At 36.1% G+C, this 24,622-nt stretch overlaps 1 protein-coding gene and 1 pseudogene across 1 annotated transcript; both read right to left on the bottom strand.

Moving 5' to 3' along the window:
* Window positions 1-931: 931 nt before the first annotated feature.
* On the bottom strand, window positions 932-1,884 carry LOC116859250 (annotated as a pseudogene).
* A 13,752-nt stretch (window positions 1,885-15,636) lies between these two features.
* On the bottom strand, window positions 15,637-16,574 carry LOC116859261 (olfactory receptor 1C1-like). Its single transcript, XM_032844369.1, is given in 2 exon segments — window positions 15,637-16,142; window positions 16,145-16,574. Coding segments are annotated over 2 exon segments (936 nt in total).
* Window positions 16,575-24,622: the final 8,048 nt, after the last annotated feature.

Here is a 24,622-nt window from a genome sequence, read left to right on the forward strand (position 1 = left end):
TATGCTGAGTGAAATAAGTCAAGCAGAGAGAGTCAATTATCATATGGTTTCACTTATTTGTGGAGCATAACAAATAGCATGGAGGACGAGGGGAGTTAGAGAGAAGGGAGTTGAGGGAAATTGGAAGGGGAAGTGAACCATGAGAGACTATGGACTCTGAAAAACAATTTGAGGGTTTTCATGGGATGGGGGTTGGGAGGTTGGGGGAACCAGGTGGTGGGTATTGGAGAGGGCACAGATTGCATGGAACACTGGGTGTGGTGCAAAAACAATGAATACTGTTACACTGAAAATAAATTTAAAATTAAAAAGATATAAGATCTTGCCATTTTCAATAACATGAGTAGACCTAGCGGGTATAATATTAAGTGAAATAAAGCAGACAGAGATATGCATAGTATTAAATTTCAATTGTGTGGAATTTAAGAAAATAAACAAATGAACACATAAGGGAAAAGAGACAAAAAAACAGTAGAGGGAGAGAGAGATTCTTAAATACATAGAACAATGGTAGTTTGGCAGAGTGGGGAATGCGTGAAATAGATAAAAAAAATAATACTATACTTAATGGGGTGAGCACTGAATAATGTATAGTATTGTTGAACCATTATACTGTACTTCTTAAACTAATATAGCACTGATTGTTCTAGTAACTTTAGGATGCCTATGTCAGTAGGGCTCACCTCAAAATATCAAATATGAGATATGTCCAAAACAGAAATGTCCAAAACCAAATTATATGTTCAATAATTACCATTTTTATATTTTAAAGTTTTGTTTATTTTAGTGATCTCTACACTTAATCTTAGACTTAAATTCATGACCCTGAGGTCTAGAGTTGGATGCTCAATCAACTGTGCAACCCCTCAGTAATTACCATTTTTAAATGTGGCTGGGAGTCCATTCTAAATTACTCATTTTAGATAATTTCTCAGATATCATGTATGTTTCTAACCAAGAGCAATCTTTTCTGAGCTACAACCTTCCTAAAAGCTTTCTTCACATCTTTGTTTCTCAGGGTGTATATGAGAGGGTTTATCAATGGAGGAACCACAGAGTAGAATACTGAGATTACTTTACCCATAGTGAAGTTGTACTTGGCTGGAGGGCAAACATAGGCAAATATAATGGTGGCATAATAAATGGTGACCATGGTGAGGTGGGAGGTACAAGCGGCGAATGCTTTCTTCCAAGCCTCATGAGAAGGCAGTCTCATTATTATAACTATAATGGGACCATAGAAAGACATAGTGAGAAGGAAAGAATTTAGAATCACAACAGAGCTACATGTGTAACTCAAAGCCTCTGCCAAAAATGTATCTAAGCAGGAGAGTTTAAAAATGGAGTCTGAGTCACAAAAGAAGTGATTGATCTGAGGGCCACTAAAGTTGAGCGGGGAAGTGAGAATGGTAGATAGGAGAGGGGCAAGGAAGCCCCCAATCCAAAACCCAGCTGAAAACTCCAGACAAACAGGAGTACTCATGAGGAGTGAGTAATGGAGAGGTCTGCAGGTGGCTAGGTACCGGTCATCAGCCATCACTGCCAGCAGAATGCACTCTGTAGCTCCCAAGGAGAAAAAGAAGTAGTATTGGGTTATACAGCCAGAAACAGAGATGGTAACAAACTGTGAGAGGCAGGCGTCCAGCAATTTAGGGACTGTGGCTGTGGTGTACCAGATCTCAAAGAATGACAAATTTCCTAAGAAAATGTAAATGAGTATTCAGAGTGTGGAATCTAGCACAACTATGAAAATGAGGAGTGTTTTTGCCATGAGAGTGAGCAGATATCCTGTAAGAAATATCAAAATGTGAGCCTCAGATAGAGAACACCAGAAAACCCAAGAAAAATGAACTCTGTCACTGTTGCTTGCTTTGTTACATTCATATCTCATCTTCTTTGATCTGGAATAAATCAACAAAGCCCAGAAGATAATATATGAGCAATAAGGAAAATCAGAACATTTTTGTAATCATTTATTTTATGATGATAATGAACCATAATAGCAATAAAAATTAATGGCTAAAAAATATAGTTGGCTTCTTTATTTAAAAAAAATTCCATGGGGTTCCCCTTTCTCCACATCCTCTCCGACACATGTTGCTTTCTGTCTTGCTAATTTTGGCCATTCTAACTGGTGTAAGGTGGTATCTCAACGTGGTTTTAATTTGAATCTCCCTGATGGCTAGTGAGGATGAACATTTTTTCATGTGTCTGATAGCCATTTGTATGTCTTCATTGGAGAAGTGTCTGTTCATATCTTCTGCCCATTTTTCAATGTGATTATCTGTTTTGTGTGTGTTGAGTTTGAGGAGTTCTTTATAGATCCTGGATATCAACCTTTTGTCTGCACTGTCATTTGCAAATATCTTCTCCCATTCCGTGGGTTGCCTCTTTGTTTTGTTGACTGTTTCCTTCGCTGTGCAGAAGCTTTTGGTTTTGATGAAGTCCCAAAAGTTTATTTTTGCTTCTGTTTCCTTTGCTTTTGGAGACATATCTTAAAAGAAGTTGCTGTGGCTGATATAGAAGAGGTTACTGCCTATGTTCTCCTCTAGGATTCTGATGGATTCCTGTCTCATGTTGAGGTCTTTTATCCATTTTGAGTTTATCTTTGTGTATGGTGTAAGAGAATGGTCGAGTTTCATTCTACATATAGCTGTTCAATTTTCCCAGCCCCATTTATTGAAGAGACTTTTTTCCACTGTATATTTTTTCCTGTTTTGTCAAAGATTATTTTACCGTACAGTTGAGGGTCCATCTCTGGGCTCTCTACTCTGTTCCACTGGTCTATGTGTCTGTTTTTATGACAGTACCATACTGTCTTGGTGATCACAGCTTTGTAGTAAAGCTTGAAATCAAGTAACGTGATGCCCCCAGTTTTATTTTTGTTTTTCAACATTTCTTTAGTGATTCGGGTTCTCTTCGGGTTCCATACAAATCAGAAAGGATGAATACCCAACTTTTGTAGCAACTTGGATGGGACTGGAAGGGATTATGCTGAGTGAAATAAGTCAGGCAGAGCGAGTCAAGTATCATATGGTTTCACTTATTTGTGGAGCATAACAGATAACATGGAGGATATGGGGAGTTGGAGAGGAGAAGGGAGTTGAGGGAAATTGGAAGGGGAGGTGAACCATGAGAGACTATGGACTCTGAAAAACAATCTGAAGGTTTTGAAGGGGCAGGGGGTGGGAAGTTGGGGGTGCCAGGTGGTGGGTATTAAGGAGGTCACATATTGCATGGAGCACTGGGTGTGGTGCAAAAACAATGAATACTGTTACGCTGAAAAAAAATTAAAAAAAAAAAACAGGGCACAAAATATAATAAACAATGGAAAAAAAGGACTTCAGTGGAGAAAGTAACTGTAGATTTTGAAATTGGAAGAGAACTAGAATTAGAAGTGGAGCCTCAAGGATGTGACTGAATTGCCACTGCCTCATATAAAAAAATAAAAATGAGTGGATGGGGAGTTTTATGAATTTGGATACCCAACTCTCTTCCCATTTTTAGAAAATTATTAGCCTTTATATATATACACCATCTGTCCTTCCTCCTCTCTTTCTCTTGTAAACTCCAAAGTACAGAGTCTTTATCTTAATGTTAACCCACAATTCACAAGAATCATGTTGCCTTGTTTTTTTAATTCTTTTTAATCTATCTCCACTTTTAAGTGACCTGTTTTGGTCGTCTAGTTTTCATCCAGTTTCCCTAATTCACTCAGAATATCGTATTATCATAAATATCCTCCCACATCTTCCCTGAAAATATTTATGTATAAAATTCTGTAATCATATAGATTATAAAATTTACACAAAAGTCATTTCAAATTTGACTATTTTTTAAAGCTTTTTCTTTAACAACTTGGAGATTTTAAATTTCAGAAAGAAGTTGGTGTTCTGTTTTCATTTGTTTATCTTTTATACACCCCCTCTTTTCTAATATTGCACTTGTTAGGAAATATATTAGAAAAAATAAGTAATATACAATTATATATACTATATACCATAACCCATTGCTGCCCTTTTCAGTTTCCAGGAATTAGCCCACACCTGAATGGAGAATTTATCAAGTCCACTCACTTATTTGTGTATGCACCACAGAACTAAATGCTCTTTGACATTATACAGCACTGTTTGCATTTCACTATAACTTAAGTAAATAGGACTTCTGTTGTACCAACAAGTTACAGGATGATCCATCTTGAAAACATTTCCACTAAACTTCACCATATGTATTTATCTCTCATTTATTGACCTATTTTTATGACTCAGTAGAAGTTTTTCATGTCTAAGTATGACACATGTGAAAACTCATTTGTCTATGCTGGGATATGAGTAAACCAAAAGATGGGATAAATGTGTGAGGTAGAGGAGTGGTGGACAGATCTTGTTCTGTGTGAGGGAGAGAAAGTGGAGTCAAATCATATTCTGTCTCACAGTATAACTGAACCCGGGTTGTCTAAAATGGTAATCAGCCTCATAATATTCTCATAGATTGCTTTTCTTCTTCCTCTGTTTCACTTTTGCTAGCCCCTCTGCTCATGGTCCTTGGAATTTCTTGCCAAAACAAATTGTCTTCACAAACCTGGTTCTTAGCCTATGATTCATTTTTACTCTTTTTAAAAATTAACATACAATGTATTTTTTGTTTCAGAGATACAGGTCTGTGATTCATCAGTCTGAAACAATTCACAGCACTCACCATAGCACATACCCTCTCCAATGTCCATCACCCAGAAACCCCATCCCTCCCATGCTCCTCCCCTCCAGCAAGTCTCTGTTTCTTGAGATTAAGAGTCTCTTACAGTTTGTCTCTCTTTCTGGTTTCATCTTGCTTCATTTTTCCCTCCCTTCCCATATGATCCTGTCTTTTTTACCAAATTCCTCATATTAGTAATATCATATGATAATTGTCTTTCTCTGATCAATTTATTTTGCTTAGTTTAATGCCCTCTAGTTCCATCCACATCATTATAAATAACAAGATTTCATTTTTGATGGCTACATACTAATCCATAGTGTGTGTGTGTGTGTGTGTGTGTGTGTGTGTGTTTATACAAGAGAGCCTAGATGTACATCAACAGATGAATGGATAACCTCTGATTTTATTTTAATTTTTTTATGTTTAGAACTTTTTATTAAAGTAAAAATTGTTAGAATTAAGTGAAATAGAAAAACATAGTAAATATTTACAAAAACATTGATAACACTATTCAAGTCACACACATGTAAAAATGCAGAAATGTTTTAAAAAGTTTGTAAATTTATAATTATGGAGATTTCTCAAAATGGATATCACTGCTCACTGCTGAGTATGGATGGCAATAATGTAAGATCTTTGAGTGAATGTTGCCCCCCCCTTTTTTGCAATCCAATGGTCCCTAGAAATTTGCTCTTTGGAAGATTCAAATTTGGAGACAGACCGAAGGGACAAGTCAAGAATTGAGATGGTCACAACACTAATTTTCTTCACCCTATTGACTGTTTTGAGGTTATATGGACACAGCCAGGCTGTTTTTCTTAACCTATGATTTTAAAATGAAACTACAAAAATATCATAGTGAAATATTTTTTCTATTTACATTTATAAAAATCAATACTGTATTTGTGAGATTCAAATATATCCTCAATTTGTCTTTCCAATTAACCATACTATATCTAACCATGGTATTTTTAGGGACATGAAGGTTTTACTTCCTTTTTGATTTTTACTAACTGTGAATGAGAATATTTATTATGTATGACATTTGATGGACACACACAAGAATTTCTTTAACACATATAGCTAGAGAAAGTATTGTTAGGTCGGTGAGTATGGCTATACATACATTGCATCCTACTCTTCTGCAAAGTACTTACATGCTTTAAACTCTTGTCAGTTGGTGAAAATCCCCATTGTTTTACCTTCTTGATTTTACAGCATCTAAAGAATTAATTTTATAAATTTAAAAAGGCTGAAATTGTGGTATGAAGCTATACTTTATTATGATACATTTCTAGTTTAAAATACATTTCTAGTTTAAAAATATTTCTTTTTTTTTTTAAGATTTTATTCATTTGACAGAGAGAGGTCACAAATAGGCAGAGAGATAGAGAGAGCGGGAAGCAGACTCCCTGCCGAGCAGAGAGCCTGATGTGGGGCTTGATCCCAGGACCCTGAGATCATAACCTGAGCCAATGGCAGCAGCTTACCCACTGAGCCACGCAGACGCCACCTAAAAATATTTCTAATTTACTTGGACTTCATGTTTCTAAATTGAGTAACAGAACACGATTTTATTTAATTGTTTATTTGTTTGTTTATTTATTTTCTATAGAACACATTTTATTTCATTCCTTTGGAGCAGTTTATATCCTCAAAGTATTTTGGTTCTATACATTTTTCATTGCTTTTGTTCTTTTCTTTTCTTTCTTTTTTCATTTATTTTTTATTTTTTATTATTATTATTTTATTTATTTATTTATTTATTTATTTATTTATTGGTAACAGGTAAATCAAACCTTCTACTCTTCAGAACCAGTGACGTTTCTGATGTTCCCACATAACTGACATTACCAAGGCATAATAATGGGAACCAAATGGTGTTTAAAAAATCAGAAATGAAGATTTGACGTTTGTAAGTCATTAGATGCTAAATATGATCCTTTTTATCCTTTTAAAACAACATTTTTCTTTTTTTATTTTATTTTTTCAGTGTTCCACAATTCATTATATATGCACCACACCCAGTGCACCATACAATATGTGCCCTTCTTTTTTTTTTCCTTAATTATTATTATTTTTTTATTTTATTTTTTATAAACATATATTTTTTTCCCAGGGGTACAGGTCTGTGAATCGCCAGGTTTACACACTTCACAGCACTCACCATAGCACATACCCTCCCCAATGTCCATAATAACCCCACCCCCCCTCCCAACACCCCTCCCCCCAGCATCCCTCAGTTTGTTTTGTGAGATTAAGAGTCACATATGGTTTATCTCCCTCCCAATCCCATCTGGCTTCATTAACTCTTCTCCTACCCCATTAGCCCCCATGTTGCATCTCCTCTCCCTCATATCAGGGAGATCATATGATAGTTGTCTTTCTCTGATTGACTTATTTCGCTAAGCATGATACCCTCTAGTTCTATCCATGTCGCCGCAAATGGCAAGATTTCATTTCTTTTGATGGCTGCATAGTATTCCATTGTGTATATATACCACATCTTCTTTATCCATTCGTCTGTTGTTGGACATCTAGGTTCTTTACATAGTTTGACTATTGTAGACATTGCTGCTATAAACATTCGGGTGCACGTGCCCCTTCGGATCACTACGTTTGTATCTTTAGGGTAAATACCCAGCAGTGCAATTGCTGGGCCATAGGGTAGTTCAATTTTCAACATTTTGAGGAACCTCCATGCTGTTTTCCAGAGTGGTTGCACCAGCTTGCATTCCCACCAACAGTGTAGGAGGGTTCCCCTTTCTCCACATCCTCGCCAGCATTTGTCATTTACGGACTTGTTAATTTTAGCCATTCTGACTGGTGTGAGGTGGTATCTCATTGTGGTTTTGATTTGTATTTCCCTGATGCCGAGTGATATGGAGCACTTTTTCATGTGTCTGTTGGCCATCTGGATGTCTTCTTTGCAGAAATGTCTGTTCATGTCTTCTGCCCATTTCTTGATTGGATTATTTGTTCTTTGGGTGTTGAGTTTGCTAAGTTCTTTATAGATTCTGGACACTAGCCCTTTATCTGATATGTCGTTTGCAAATATCTTCTCCCATTCTGTCAGTTGTCTTTTGGTTTTGTTAACTGTTTCCTTTGCTGTGCAAAAGCTTTTGATCTTCATAAAATCCCAATAGTTCATTTTTGCCATTGCTTCCCTTGCCTTTGGCGATGTTCCTAGGAAGATGTTGCTGCAGCTGAGGTCGAAGAGGTTGCTGCCTGTGTTCTCAAGGATTTTGATGGATTCCTTTCTCACATTGAGGTCCTTCATCCATTTTCAGTCTATTTTCGTGTGTGGTGTAAGGAAATGATCCAATTTCATTTTTCTGCATGTGGCTGTCCAATTTTCCCAACACCATTTATTGAAGAGGCTGTCTTTTTTCCATTGGACATTCTTTCCTGCTTTGTCGAAGATTAGTTGACCATAGAGTTGAGGGTCTATTTCTGGGCTCTCTGTTCTGTTCCATTGATCTATGGGTCTGTTTTTGTGCCAGTACCATGCTGTCTTGATGATGACAGCTTTTTAGTAGAGCTTGAAGTCTGGAATTGTGATGCCACCAACTTTGGCTTTCTTTTTCAATATTCCTTTGGCTATTCAAGGTCTTTTCTGGTTCCATATAAATTTTAGGATTATTTGTTCCATTTCTTTGAAAAAAATGGATGGTACTTTGATAGGAATTGCATTAAATGTGTAGATTGCTTTAGGTAGCATAGACATTTTCACAATATTTATTCTTCCAATCCAGGAGCATGGAACATTTTTCCATTTCTTTGTGTCTTCCTCAATTTCTTTCATGAGTACTTTATAGTTTCTGTGTATAGATTCTTAGTCTCTTTGGTTAGGTTTATTCCTAGGTATCTTATTGTTTTGGGTGCAATTGTAAATGGGATGGACTCCTTAATTTCTCTTTCTTCTGTCTTGTTGTTGCTGTAGAGAAATGCGACTGATTTCTGTGCATTGATTTTATATCCTGACACGTTACTGAATTCCTGTACAAGTTCAAACAGTTTTGGAGTGGAGTCTTTTGGGTTTTCCACATATAGTATTATATCATCTGCGAAGAGTGATAGCTTGACTTCTTTTTTGCCAATTTGGATGCCTTTAATTTCTTTTTGCTGTCTGATTGCTGAGGCTAGGACTTCTAGTACTATGTTGAACAGCAGTGGTGATAACGGACATCCCTGCCGTGTTCCTGACCTTAGCGGAAATGCTTTCAGTTTTTCTCCATTGAGAATGATATTTGCGATGGGTTTTTCATAGATGGCTTTGATAATATGAAGGTATGTGCCCTCTATGCCTACACTTTGAAGAGTTTTGATCAGGAAGGGATGCTGTACTTTGTCAAATGCTTTTTCAGTATCTATGGAGAGTATCATATGGTTCTTGTTCCTTCTTTTATTCATGTGTTGTATCACATTGATTGATTTGCAGATGTTGAACCAACCTTGCAGCCCTGGAATAAATCCCACTTGGTCGTGGTGAATAATCCTTTTAATGTACTGTTGAATCCTATTGGCTAGTATTTTGGTGAGAATTTTTGCATCTGTGTTCATCAAGGATATTGGTCTGTAGTTCTCTTTTTTGATGGGATCCTTGTCCGGTTTTGGGATCAAGGTGATGCTGGCCTCATAAAATGAGTTTGGAAGTTTTCCTTCCATTTCTATTTTTTGGAACAGTTTCAGGAGAATAGGAATTAGTTCTTCCTTAAAAGTTTCGTAGAATTCCCCCGGGAAGCCATCTGGCCCTGGGCTTTTGTTTGTTTGGAGATTTTTGATGACTGTTTCAATCTCCTTACTGGTTATGGGTCTGTTCAGGCTTTCTATTTCTTCCTGGTTCAGTTGTGGTAGTTTATATGTCTCTAGGGATGCATCCATTTCTTCCAGATTGTCAAATTTGTTGGCATAGAGTTGCTCATAATATGTTCTTATGATTGTCTGTATTTCTTTGGTGTTCGTTGTGATCTCTCCTCTTTCATTCATGATTTTATTTATTTGGGTCCTTTCTCTTTTCTTTTTGATAAGTCTGGCCAGGGGTTTATCAATCTTTTTAATTCTTTCAAAGAACCAGCTCCTAGTTTTGTTGATTTGTTCTATTGTTTTTTTGGTTTCTATTTCATTGATTTCTGCTCTGATCTTTATGATTTCTCTTCTCCTGCTGGGTTTAGGGTTTCTTTTTCGTTCTTCCTCCAGCTCCTTTAGGTGTAGGGTTAGGTTGTGTACCTGAGACCTTTCTTGTTTCTTGGGAAAGGCTTGTACCGCTATATATTTTCCTCTCAGGACTGTCTTTGTTGTGTCCCACAGATTTTGAACCATTGTGTTTTCATTATCATTTGTTTCCATGAATTTTTTCAATTCTTCTTTAATTTCCTCGTTGACCCATTCATTCTTTAGAGGATGCTGTTTAGTCTCCATGTATTTGGGTTCTTTCCAAATTTCCTCATGTGTTTGAGTTCTAGCTTCAGAGCATTGTGGTCTGAAAATATGCAGGGAATGATCCCAATCTTTTGATACCAGTTGAGACCTGATTTAGGACCAAGGATGTGATCTATTCTGGAGAATTTTCCATGTGCACTAGAGAAGAATGTGTAATCTGTTGCTTTGGGATGAAATGTTCTGAATATACCTGTGATGTCCATCTGGTCCAGTGTGTGATTTAAGGCCTTTATTTCCTTGTTGATCTTTTGCTTCGATGATCTGTCCATTCCAGTGAGGGGAGTGTTAAAGTCCCCTACTATTATTGTATTATTGTTGATGTGTTTCTTTGATTTTGTTATTAATTGGTTTATATAGTTGGCTGCTCCCACGTTAGGGGCATAGATATTTAAATTGTTAGATCTTCTTTTTGGACAGATCCTTTGAGTATCATATAGTGTCCTTCCTCATCTCTTATTATATTCTTTGGCTTAAAATCTAATTGATCTGATATAAGGATTGCCACTCCTGCTTTCTTCTGATGTCCATTAGCATGGTAAATTGTTTTCCACCCCCTCACTTTAAATCTGAAGGTGTCTTCGGGTTTAAAATGAGTTTCTTGTAGGCAACATATAGATGGGTTTTGCTTTTTTATCCATTCTGATACCCTGTGTCTTTTGATTGGGGCATTTAGCCCATTAACATTCAGGTAACTATTGAGAGATATGAATTTAGTGCCATTGTATTGCCTGTAAGGTGACTGTTATTGTATATTGTCTCTGTTCCTTTCTGATCTACTACTTTTAGGGTCTCTCTTTGCTTAGAGGACCCCTTTCAATATTTCCTGTAGAGCTGGTTTGGTGTTTGCAAATTCTTTCAGTGTTTGTTTGTCCTGGAAGCTTTTAATCTCTCCTTCTATTTTCAATGATAGCCTAGCTGGATATAGTATTCTTGGCTGCATGTTTTTCTCATTTAGTGCTCTGAATATACCATGCCAGCACTCTCTGACCTGCCAGGTCTCTGTGGATAAGTCTGCTGCCAATCTAATATTTTTACCATTGTATGTTACAGACTTCTTTTCTCGGGCTGCTTTCAGGATTTTCTCTTTGTCACTAAGACTTGTAAATTTTACTATTAGGTGACAGGGTGTGGATCTATTCTTATTGATTTTCCGGGGGTTCTCTGCACCTCCTGTATTTTGATGCTTGTTCCCTTTGCCATATTGGGGAAATTCTCTCCAATAATTCTCTCCAATATACCTTCTGCTCCCCTCTCTCTTTCTTCTTCTTCTGGAATCCCAATCATTCTAATGTTGTTTTGTCTTATGGTGTCACTCATCTCTCGAATTCTGCCTTCGTGGTCCAGTAGCTGTTTGTCCCTCTTTTGCTCAGCTTCTTTATTCTCTGTCATTTGGTCTTCTATATCACTAATTCTTTCTTCTGCCTCATTTATCCTAGCAGTGAGAGCCTCCATTTTTGATTGCACCTCATTAATAGCTTTTTTATTTCAACTTGATTAGATTTTAGTTCTTTTATTTCTCCAGAAAGGGCCTTTATATCTCCCGAGAGGGTTTCTCTAATATCTTCCATGCCTTTTCCGAGCAAGCTAGAACCTTGAGAATCGTCATTCTGAACTCTAGATCTGACATATTACCAATGTCTGTATTGATTAGGTCCCTAGCCTTTGGTACTGCCTCTTGTTCTTTTTTTTTTTTTTTTTTTTTTTTTTTGGCGAATTTTCCGCCTTGTCATTTTGTCTAGATAAGAGTATATGAAGGAACAAGTAAAATACTAAAAGGGTGGCAACAACCCCAGGAAAATATGCTTTAGCCAAATCAGAAGAGATCCCAAATCCTGAGGGGGGGGGGGAAGGGGGTAAAAAGAGGTTCAGAAAGAAAAAAAAGAAAAATGAAAAAAGAAACAAATAAAAAAAGAAAACCAATAATGAAAAAATATAAAAAGGAAAAAAAAATATATATATATTAAACTAGTTAAAAAACGTTAGAAAAAAAAGGGTAAAGGTTAAAATAATTTAGCAGAAGAAGAGAAAAAAAAATTGAAAAAGAAAAAAAATAAATTAACTGCAAGGCTAAAGAATCATGGGGAGAAAGCCATGAGTTCCGTGCTTTGCTTTCTCCTCCTCTGGAATTCCGCTGCTCTCCTTGGTATTGAAACTGCACTCCTTGGTAGGTGAACTTGGTCCTGGCTGAGTTTCTTGTTGATCTTCTGGGGGAGGGGCCTGTTGTAGTGATTCTCAAGTGTCTTTGCCCCAGGCAGAGTTGCACCACCCTTACCAGGGGCTGGGCTGAGTAATCCACTCGGGTTTTCTTTCAGGAGCTTTTGTTCCCTGAGCGCTTTCCATAGAGTTCCAGAGGATTGGAATGAAGATGGCAGCCTCCCAGTCTCCGGCCCAGAGAAGCAGAGAGCCCGGGGCCCCACTCCTCAGTGTGCCCTCAGAGAACAGCACCCAATTACTCCCGTCACCCTGGCCTCCGGCCGCGCTCCGAGCTGACTGAGCTTGCGATCAGTTCAAGGTAACCCCAAGCTGAGAGTCTCTCCTTGGCTCTGTCTCTGTAGCCAGCTTCCCTGTTCTAATACCTGCAAGCTCTGTGACACTCAGACACCCCTGATCCTTCTGTGACCCTGCGGGACCTGAGGCCACACTGACCCCGTGTCAGCTTCACCCCGGTTAAGCCTCTGGAGCAATGTCCCTCAGTGGAACAGACTTTTAAAAGTCCTGATTTTGTGCTCCGTTGCTCCGCCGCTTGCCGGGAACCGGCCCCTCCCCCCGCGGTCTATCTTCCCATCGCTTTGGATTCACTTCTCCGCCAGTCCTACCTTTCAGAAAGTAGTTGATTTTCTGTTTCTAGAATTGCTGTTCTTCTTCTCTTCGATCTCCTGTTGGATTTGTAGGTGTTTGCAATCTTTAGATAAGCTATCTAGCTGATCTCCTGCAACCTGAAGTAGTCTCAGCCTGTTACTTCTCTGCCATCTTGACTCCTCCCACCAGGATGTCATTCTTAATGGGGAAAAACTGAGAGCTTTTCCCCTAAAGTCAGGAATATGACAGATACCAATGCTTACATTGCTGTTAAACAAGGAACTAGAAGTCCTAGCCTCAGCAGTCAGACAAAATAAATTAAAATGCATTCCAACTGGCAAAGAAGAAATCAAACGTTCACTCTTCACAGATGGCATGATACTTTATGTGAATTTTATGTGAAAATTACTGGAACTCATACAGGAGATCAGCAACATGGCAGAATATAAAATCAATGCACAGGAATCAGTTGCATTTCTATACACATATAATGAGAGAGAAAAAAGAGAAATTAAGGAATCAATCCAACTTAGAATTGAATCAAAATTCATAAGATACATAGGAATAAACATAACCAAAGAGGTAAAGGATCTGTACTCTAAAAACTGGAGAACACATGTGAAAGAATTTGAGGAAGACACAAAGAAATGGAAAAATATCTCATGCTCATGTGCTGGAAGAATAAATACTGTTAAGATGTTCATGCTAGGGGTGTCTGGGTGGCTTGATGGTTTGAGCCTCTGCCTTTGGCTCAGGTCATGATTCCAGGGTCCTGGGATTGAGTCCCATATCGGGTTCTCTGCTCAGCAGGGAGCCTGCTTCCCCCTCTCTCTGCCTGCCTCTCTGCCTACTTGTGATCTCTATCTGTCAAATAAATAAAATTTAAAAAAAATGTTCATGCTACCCAGAGAAATCTGCACATTCAGGGCACTCCTTATCAAAATACCATAGACATTTTTCACAGACCTGGCAGCACAAATAATCCGAAGACATTAAGGAACAAGAAAAGACCCAAATAGTGAGAGGAATGTTGAAAAAGTAAACCAAAGCTGGTTGCATCACAATGCCTGACTTCAAGATATATTACAAAGCTGTAATCATCAAAACACAAATATGAAACACCTATTGATTTTTATTAGGCAAAACTGAAGGTTACAAGTCACATCTCCAATTTTTACTTATTTATTTATTTTTAATGAAATGTGCATTATATTCTTTGCATTATAAACTAGGAATGTAAAAGCTTAGCCATTCCACTTTACTGTGAAGCTAGCATTTGTGTCCCTTCCTATTTAAATCTGAGCTCATAAACATTAAGTCCAGAGCAATTTATCTTAATTTATAATATTTGGGAAATTTAGCACAGATACTGACAGTTTTCATCAAGATATATTTCTAGTGCTGTCAGAGATTCTTTACTTACAAACTGTTGCAACATGTTTATATATATATATATATATATATACACACTATGATTATTTATTTTTAAATATTAAATATTTTATTTATTTATTCAAGAGAGATACTGAGAGAACACAGCAGGGAGAGGGACTGAAGGGGAGGGAGAGGGACAAGCAGACTCTCTGCTATGTGGAAAACCTGATTCTGGGCTAGATCCCAGGACTCTGAGATTGTGGCCTGAGCTAAAGTAGGATGCATATCCAACTGAGTCACGCAGGCACCCCTGATTATTTAAGTAGATGTAGAAGAAATTTTGACAAAGTACAGGATCTATAATTGATAAAAACCCTCAACAAAGAAGATTTATAGAGAACATGACTTGGCATAATTAATAGAAACCATCTATTAAAAGCTACAGCTAATATCATTCTCAATGGAGAAAACTGAGAGATTTTCCTCTATAGTTAAGAATAATACACAGATATCCACTCTTACCACTATTATTTGGCATAATACTGGAAGTCTTAGCCAAAAAAATTAGAAAATGAAAAGAAATAAAATAAAGGCATGCAATTCATCCAGGAAGAAGCAAAATTTTCACTATTGGCAAATGAAATTTTATATATATTCCACAAGTAGTTGGTGAAAAACTCCATCAAACAATGACTAGAACTGATGAACAAAATCAGTACAATCACATGATGTAAAATCAGTGTGGAAAAATCTGTTGCATTTATATACACCAATGGTGAAGCAGCAGAGAGAGAAATTAAGGAATAAATCTCATTTACAGTTGTACCCAAATTAATAAAATACGTATGAATAAATCTAACCAGATGTGAAACATCTGTACTCTGAAAACTATAAAACACTGATGAAATTGAAGCTGAAACAAATAAATGGAAAGACATTCCATCCTCATGGATGGCAAAAGCAAAGACTGTTAAAATGACTATACTATCCAAAGCAATTTACATATTTAATGCAATCCCTATCAAAATGCCAACAGCATTTTCACAGAGCTAGAAAAAAAAAACTCCTAAACTTTTTTGGGAAGAAAAATACTTCCCTAAGATTCACTTTCCTTAACTGAAAAAAAAATTGTGTATAATCTTATCTAATATATTACTCTAATGATTAAATGTGATAATTCATATAAAGTGTTTATCACCACTTCCAGTGTAAAAGAAATATTTATTAAGTTAGTAGCTTTTATTACTATTATGATGATCACCTGGGAATGCACTTTTTATGACAATATTCATGATATTTAATTCAGCCATTGGACATTCATCATTACTGTTGAAAGTGTGCACTTTTGCAAAGCAATTTCTGAAGTGCTTTCCTCATATTGCTGTTCCTTAGACTGTAGATGAAAGGATTCGTCATTGGAGTCACCAATGTATACAAAAGGGCTAATAGGGTGTCACTTTTAGGGATATAGGAGGAGGAGGGGCTGAAATAGTCAGCACTTGCTGTACCATAGAACACCACCACCACTGACAGGTGGCAGCTACAGGTGGAGAAAGCTCTCTGTTTCCCCTGAGTAGATGTGATCTTCAGGATGGTGGAGAAGATCAGTCCATAAGATATGAGGATGGAGATAAGAGGAATGAGAGCAAGTAGACCTCCTACTGTAAAAATAACCATTACATTGAGGGATATATCAGAGCAAGAGAGCTTCAGGAGAGGATTGAGCTCACAGAAGAAATGGTGGATGATATTGGAAGCACAGAAGGACAGATGAACCATTAAGACAGTGTGTAAAAGGGCATGGAGATAGGTGACAAGCCAGAGCCCACTAGCCAGACACAAAGGCAAGGATTCATAATGGCAATATAATGTAAAGGGTGGCAAATTGTTACATATCTATCATATGCCATTACACACAGAAGAAGGCTGTCCATATTCACAAAAGAAATGAAGAAGAAAAGCTGGCTGAGACACCCCACAAAAGTAATAGTCTGTGTATTAGTCAAGAGGTTCACTATCATTTGGGGGATAGTAGTAGAGGAAAAACAGATGTCAACAAAGGCCAAGTTACTAAGGAAGAAATACATGGGTAAGTGGAGGTGAGAGTCAAAGCTAACAACCAAAATGATGAGCATGTTGCCTGATATAGTCATTAAACACATACAGAGAAATAACACAGATAAGAAATATTGCTGCTCTGCTGATCCAGAAAGTCCAAGAAGGATGAATTCCTTGATGACTGTTAGATTTCTTATTTCCATCTTCCAAAAAAAATCTAGAAAAAGAAAATATTAAATTGTGAAGACAAGAAATGTTAAATACCTCACCCACAAGGGTGTGTGCATGTGTAATAAAGTACCATGTAAATTCCTTTTCCTTGCCAATTATATTTTGTGTTTTTTATATTGTTTGTATATTCACATAGGTGTGCTTGGTGCAATGCTCTAAACTTTTTTCAAGAAATAATAATTCCTTCTTTTCAAGAGATAATAGTTTCCTCAAAATGCAAATTCTGTGAATAATGATTTAAATTGTGCCAGTTATGTTGCTTTGTCTATACTATTCATATAATCCATATTTGAATTTACATCTACAATGATTGTTTTATCAGGCATGCTATTTATGTACTCTAACGCAATGGAAATATTTACATTCAATGAGTAAATTTCCTCCCAATCTGAAGTTCATATCCATGGATACAGATCTCATTTCAGTTTGTTTTCTTCTGTAGGGATACAATTTGGCCACAGACAATTCTTCCTTGGGATGGTTACCATTTCTTTGTTCTCTTACCAGTCCTGCAAAATAGCTACGCAATATGGTGGAAAGTCACCTGAAGCCTCATGCTTGTGGCATGAATTTTTAGGCCCCTTCCTCACAGCAGCTCATGCACACTACTTTCTCTAAAGACAGTATGAATATTTATTCACACCTTACTTTTTTTCATAAACTGTCTTGCTGCTTGCAGCCTCTCATTATTCTCTTCAAATTCTCACCTTCAGGTGAATCCAATGAGCACCATTTCATTTCTATACAAATACAGTTAATTGATTCTAAAGAACACAGTGTTGTGTAGTTTTTTTCTGCCACATTTTGAATCCCAGCTTCGTTATGGGCCACAATTATTTTTTTAAAGATTTTTTTTTAATTTTTTATTTATTTGACAGAGAGAGACACAGCGAGAGAGAACACAATCGGGGGAGTGGGAGAGGGAGAAGTAGGATTCCCGCTAATCAGGAAGCCCAATGATGGGCTTAATCTCAAGACTCTGGGATCATGACCTGAACCAAAGGAAGATGCTTAATGCCTGAGCCACCCAGGCGCGCCAGGAACCACAATTAAAACCTGAAAAATTTATCTACTCTGAATCCTGTATAATTTATTTAATTTTCTTGCATCTCTTTTACACAATCTGAGGCATGTAATGATAAAACCTGTACTAAGAAGAAGCATTATAAATTCCCATATATGCATTCATTTGAGTAAGGCATATCCTTTCAGAAACGGCTTTCCTCCACTTTTAAGCAGCATCAGTTATGCCATTTTTCCTCAATTGCATAATTATCCCTTTTGTGCCATTTTCCTCAATTGCATAATTATTCCTTTTATACCAAGCATAACAATTTATTTTTTATTATTGTTGTATGTGTGTAGATATATACACACACATATATATATATGTGTATATATATGACTGAGTATAGTGTATATATATATATAACATGCACATATAACTTATACATTATTTGTATGAAATGGTGCTTATGGGAACAAAAATAAATGAAAAATTCTAGAAATTAAGAAAACAACAACAACAACATTTGATTGTGCTTACTCCATTTTAAGCCAAGAAAGTACTGGCTTTTGGGGAAGACACTTCTATATCCTTATAGCACATCATGTTAATTCTAGATTTTTTTTTTCTTAAGCAAGTTTTTAAAAATTTACTCTGACATTGAAATATTTAATAGATTAATTTAAAAATGTATTACATGCTAAAATTTAGGAAATTAGCACATTAGATATATCTGCAAAAATTTTTATAAACTATCAGCACCTACCTTCTTCTTTGAGACCTTTTAGCAATCAAAATTTTCCTCCCCACTATATATCCATTGGGCCTGTGCATTCATTCAGGGTCCTCATTGAGGGTGAAAAAGGAGGGAATAATAAGATATAGATAAACATGTATCTCTCTACAGAGAATTATAGTGTATCACTGAGGGAGTATTTATTTCTTAAAATATATTTACTTATATAATACAAAGAGACAGGCCTTGAACCAAGACACCATTTTTTCCCCTTGAGGTCAGCACGCTGGAGGCTATACAAAATTCCAGATTTACCTTCTAATGAATTTTATCTTTTTTTTTAAAGATTTTATTTATTTATTTGACAGACAGAGAACACAAGTAGGCAGAGATGCAGGCAGAGAGAGAGTATGGAAGCAGGCTCCCTGCTGAGCAGAGAGCCCAATGCGGGGCTCGATCCGAGGACTCTGGAATCATGACCTGAGCTGAAGGCAGAGGCTTTAACCCACTGAGCTACCCAAGTACCCCATGAATTCTATCCTTTTTTTGTGAATTGACTTCTTCCTTATTTTTTTCTTTAATATTAATTTTAATTTCATAAATATTTATAATCTAAATCATATAAATAGCCTTGAGGGTCTTCATTCTTTTAAGTTATATTTTAATTCTAGGTAGGTATTAGTTTTAGATTATGATATAGTAAATCCACAGTTCCATAGCCACCCTGTGCTCATCATGACAAGTGTACCCCTTAATTCCATGACCTACTTAACTCAACTCCAATATCCCTAATGTAAACATCAGATTGTTCTTTAATTAAGAATCTGTTTCTTACTTTCCCTCTCTCAGTTTTTTGTCCATCACTTGTTGGTTTTATTTCTTAAATTCCACTTGACTTAAATCATGTGTTATTTGTCATTCTCTGACTCACTTATTTCACTTATATTAAACACTCTAGTTCCATCCATGTTATTGCAAGTGCTAACATTTCATTCTTTTCTATGGCTGAATCTCATATGTGTGTGTGTGTGTGTGTGTGTGTGTGTGTGTGTGTGTGTGTATACATATATATATATAGAGAGAGAGAGACTGACTTCATCTCTTGGATTTTCTTTCCTGGTTTATGTAAGATTAAAACATACTGTCTTGATCATTATAGCTTTCTAATATAACTTGAAGTCTGGAATTCTGATGCCTCCTACTTTTCATTTTCAAGATTGCTTTGGCTATCTGGAGTCTTCTGTAGTTCCATATAACTTTGAAAATTTGTTCTAGTTCTGTGAAAGATTCTGTTGTTTTTTTTTATAAGATTGGTTTAAATGTAAATATTTTCTTTGGATGGTATAGATATTTTAGCAATATTTGTTTTTTCCATCCATGAACATCGAATATCTTTCCATTATTTTGGTTTTCTCATTAATTTCTTCCATCAGTGTTCCATAGTTTTCAGAGTACTTTATTTCACCTCTTTAGCTAGGTTTATTTCTAGGTCTGTTATTATTATTTTTAAAGATTTTATTTATTTATTTATTTGAGACAGAGAGAGAGAGAAAGAGAGAATGATTGGGGGAGGCACAGAAGAAGAAGGAGAAGGAGACTCCACCTAAGGAGGAACCTGGGATCATTATTTGAGCCTAATGTAGGCAGTTAAACCACTGGGCCACCCAGGCACCCCTAGTCTTTTTTTATCTTTGTTGCAAATGCAAATAGAATTGGGATTGTTTTCTTAATTTCTCTTTCTGCTGCTTTATTGTTGGTTTATAGATATACAACACATTTTTGTACATTGATTTTGTATGCTGCCACTTTACTGAATTTGTTTATCAGTTCTAGCAGTTTTGGGGTGGTCTTGCAGGTTTTTTTTTTTAATTAATATAATGTATTATTTTTTCAGGGGTACAGGTCTGTGATTCATCAGTCTTAACACAATTCATAGCACTCAGCATAGCACATATCCTACCCAATGTCCATCCCCCAGTCACTCCATCCCTCCCACCCCCTATCCCTCTATCAATCTTCACTCTGTTTCCTGAGATTAAGACTCCCTTATGGTTTGTCTCCCTCTCTGGTTTCATCTTGTTTCATTTTCCCCTCCTTTCCCTTGTGATCTTCTGTCTTGTTTCACAAGTTCCTCAAATCAGTGAGATCATATGATAATTATCTTTCTCTGATTGACTTATTTCCCTTAGAATAAAATCTTGTAGTTCCATCCACATCATGGTAAATGGCAATATTTCATTTTTTGATAGCTGCATAATATTCCATCACACACACACACACCCCACATCTTTTTTACCCATTTATCTGTTGTTGGATATATAGGTTCTTTCTATAGTTTGGTTATTGTGGATATTGCTGCTATAAACATTCAGGTACACATGCCTCTTTGGATCACCACATTTGTATCTTTAAGGTAAATACCCAGTAGTGCAATTACTGGGTCATAGGGTAGCTCTATTTTCAACTTTTGAAGAACCTCCATACTATTTTCCAGAGTGGCTGTACTAGCTTGCATTCCCACCAACAGAGCAGGAGAGTTCCCCTTTCTCTGCATCCTGCCAACATCTGTCGTTTCCTGATTGGTTAATTTTTGCTACTCTGACTGCTGTGAAGTGGTATTCATAATACCATTACATCTGCAAGTTGTGAAAGTTTTACTTTTTCTGCCTGATATAGATTTGTTTTATTTCTTTTTTTTTGTCTGAATTCTGTGACTAGGAAATCTAGTAATGTGTTAAATAAGAAAAAAAAAAAAAAGTGGTGAGAGTGGACATGTTCGTCTTGTTCCTGACCTTAGGAGAACAATTCTCAGTTGTTCCCCATTAAGATGATGTCAGCTCTGCTTCGTTTTTTTGTTTGTTTGTTTGTTTGTTTGTTTGTTTAAGAAGTCCTGTTTTATATTGATGTATGTTCCCTCTAAACCTATTAGGTTAACTGTTTTTATCATGCGTAGACATAGTACTTTGTCATTTTTTTCATTCGTTGAAATGATCATATGGATCTTATCCTTTCTCTTATGATGTGCTGGATCATGTTGATTGATTTGTGAATATTGAACCACACTTGAAACCCAAGAAATATTTTCAAGTGATGTAGTGAATATTTTTTAATGTATTGTTGAACTTGCTAGTATTTTACTTGGTTTCTTTCTTTCCTTTTTTTTTTTTTTTAATCTATGCTCATCAGGGATATTGGCCTCTAGTTCTCTTTTTTAGTACTGTTTTTATCTGGTTTTGGTATCTGGGTTATTTTTGCCTCATAGAACAAATTTGGAAGTTTTCCTTTCTCTTCTTTTTTTTTGGGAATATTTTGAGAATACTGGTATTAACTCTTTTTTTTTTTTTTTTTTTAGAATTACCTGTGAAACCATCTGGCCCTGGACTTTTATTTTATTTTATTTGAATTACTGTTTCAATTATTACCTGATCATTAGTCTGTTCAAGTTTTCTATTTCTTCCTGTTTCAGTTTTGCTGCTTTATATGTTTGTAGGAATTTATCCAGTTCTTTTTAGGTAGTCCAATTTATTGGCATGTACTTTTTCTTAATATTCTCTTGTAATTGTATTTCTGTTCTGTTGGTTGTTGTTTTTACTGTTGTTGGGATTTTGTTTTTGAGTCTTTTCTTTTTTCCTGATAAGTCTGGCTAGAGATTTATCAATATTATTGATTTTTTTTTCAAATAAGCTGTCCTGATTTCAATAATGTGTTCTATTTTTCTTTGTTTGTTTGTTTGTTTATTTATAATTTATCCTTACTCTTTCTATACGTTTGCTGGATTGGGTTTTGTTTATTTTTCTTTCCTTAGTTCCTTAAGGTGTAAAGTCAGTTTGTTTATTGGAGGTTTCTCATGCTTCTTGAAGTAGGATGGATTGCTATAAACTTCCCACTTAACACCCCTTTTGCTTCATCCCAGACTTTTTTTTTTTAAGATTTTATGTATTTATTTGATGGACAGAGATAACAAGTTGGCAGAGAGGCAGGCAGGGGCAGGGGGAAGCAGACTTCCTGCTGAGCACAGAGCCTGATGTGGGGTTCAATCCAAGGACCCTAAGATAATGACCCCAGCTGAAGGCAGAGGCTTAACCCACTGAGCCATCCAGGTGCCGCCCCCCCAAAACCCATATGTTTTTGACTGTTGTATTTTCATTATTTTTTCTACATACTTTTAAAAATTTCTTATTTGTTTTCCCAGTTGTCCCTTCATTGCTTATAAGCATGTTATTTAACCTTGATGCATTTGTGGTATTTCTAGAATTTTTCTTCTGATGCGCTTACAATTTCATACTACTATGTCCAGATAAGATGCATGATATGACTTGGAACTTTTCTAATTCATTAAAACTTGTTTTGTGGTCTAATATAGAATCTATTCTGGAGAATGTTCCATGTGCATTTGAAAATAATATGTATTATGCTGTTTTAGGATGGAAAGTTCTAAATACATTTGTTAAATCCTCCCATTCCAATGTGTCATTGGAGGTATTGTTTCCTTGTTCTTCTGTTCAGAAAATCTGTACACTGATGCAAGAGGGGTGTTAATGTCCTATACTATTATTGTACTATTATTATCAATTTAAATATTGTATGCATTTGGTTGCTTCTGTGTTAGATGCATAAATATTTATAATTGTTATACCTTTCTGTTGGATTTTCCTGTTTATGATTTTATACAGTCTGTCTTCATTAATTGTTACAGTTTTTGTTTTAAAGTTTAGTTTCTCCAATATAAATATTGACACTCCAGCTTTCTTTTGGCATATATCTATATCTATATATCTATACTTATTTCTATCTATCTATCTCTCTACTTGCCACATCTTTTTATCCATTCATCATTTGATGGACATTTGGGCTCTTTCCATATTTTGGCATTCTTCACAATGCTGCTATAAACATTGGAGTGCATGTAAGCCTTCAATCTGTATTTTTATATATATTGAGTAAGGACCTAGTAGTGCAATGACTAATTCAAAAGGTGGTTCTAAGGGCCCTGGGTTGCTCAGTGGGCTAAAGCCTCTCTCTTCGGCTCAGGTCATGATTCCAGGGTCCTGGGATTGATCTTCTCTGCTCAGCAGGAGGCCTGCTTCCTCCTCTCTCTCTCTGCTTGCTTGTCTGCCTACTTGTGATCTCTGTCTGTCAAATAAATAAATAAAATCTTTAAGAAAAAAAAAAACAAAAAAACAAAAACAAAAGGTGGTTCTATTTTTAACTTTTTGAGAAACCTCCATCCTCTTCTCCAGAATGGCTGCAACAGTTTGAATTCCCAAAAAAAGTGTAAGAAGGTTCCCCTTTCTCTGCATCCTTGCCAAAAATTGTTGTTTTCTGTGTCTTTAATTTTATCATTATGGCCAGTTTGATGTGCTATCTCATCATGGTTTTTATTTGTATTTGTCTCATGATGAGTGATGCCAGCCATCTTTTCATGTCTTTTAGGCATCTGAGTGTCTTTTATAGAAATCTGTCTATTAAAGTTTTGTGGCCATTATTTAACTGGATTATTTGATTTTTGGATGTTGAGTTGTAAGTTCTTTATAAATTTTGGATACTAACCTTTTCTCAGGTAAGTAATTTGCTAGTATCTTCTCCCATTGAATAGTTTGCTTCTTAGTTTGATAATTGTTTCCTTTGTTCTGCAGAATCTTTTTACCTTAATGGAGTCCCAATAGTTCATTTTTGTTTGTTTCCCTTGCCTCCATATATGTGTCTAGTAAGATGTTGCTACTGTGAAAGTCAAATGGGTGACTGTCTGTGTTCTTCTCCAGGATTTTGATGGATTCCTATCTCACATTATGCATTTTCATCCATTTTGAGTTTATTTTTGTGTCTGGTGTGAGAAAGTGTTTCAGTTTCATTCTTCTTCATGTTGCTGTCCAATTTTCCAAACACCATTTGTTGAAGAGACTGTCTTTCCTCCAATTGATATTCTTTCTTGCTTTGTTGAGGATTTAGTTGACCATATAGTTTTGGGTTCATTTCTGAGTTTTCTACTGTGGTCCATTTATCTATGTGTCTGTTTTTGTTCTAATACTATAGTGTCTTGATGACTACATCTTTGTAATACATCTCGAAGTCTAGAATAATGATGACTACAGCTTTGTAATATATCTTGAAGTCTAGAATAATGATATCTTCAGCTTTCCTTTCCTTTTTCAAGATTGGTTTGGCTATTCAGGATCTTTTGTTGTTCCATGCAATTCTTAGGAGTGTTTGTACTAGCTCTGTGATAAAAACTAATGGTATTTTGATAAGGATTATATTAAATGTGTAGCTTGTCTTGA

Source organism: Lontra canadensis, unplaced genomic scaffold, assembly GCF_010015895.1.
Source record: "Lontra canadensis isolate GAN:19392208 unplaced genomic scaffold, GSC_riverotter_1.0 scaffold152, whole genome shotgun sequence".
Lineage (NCBI taxonomy): Eukaryota > Metazoa > Chordata > Mammalia > Carnivora > Mustelidae > Lontra > Lontra canadensis.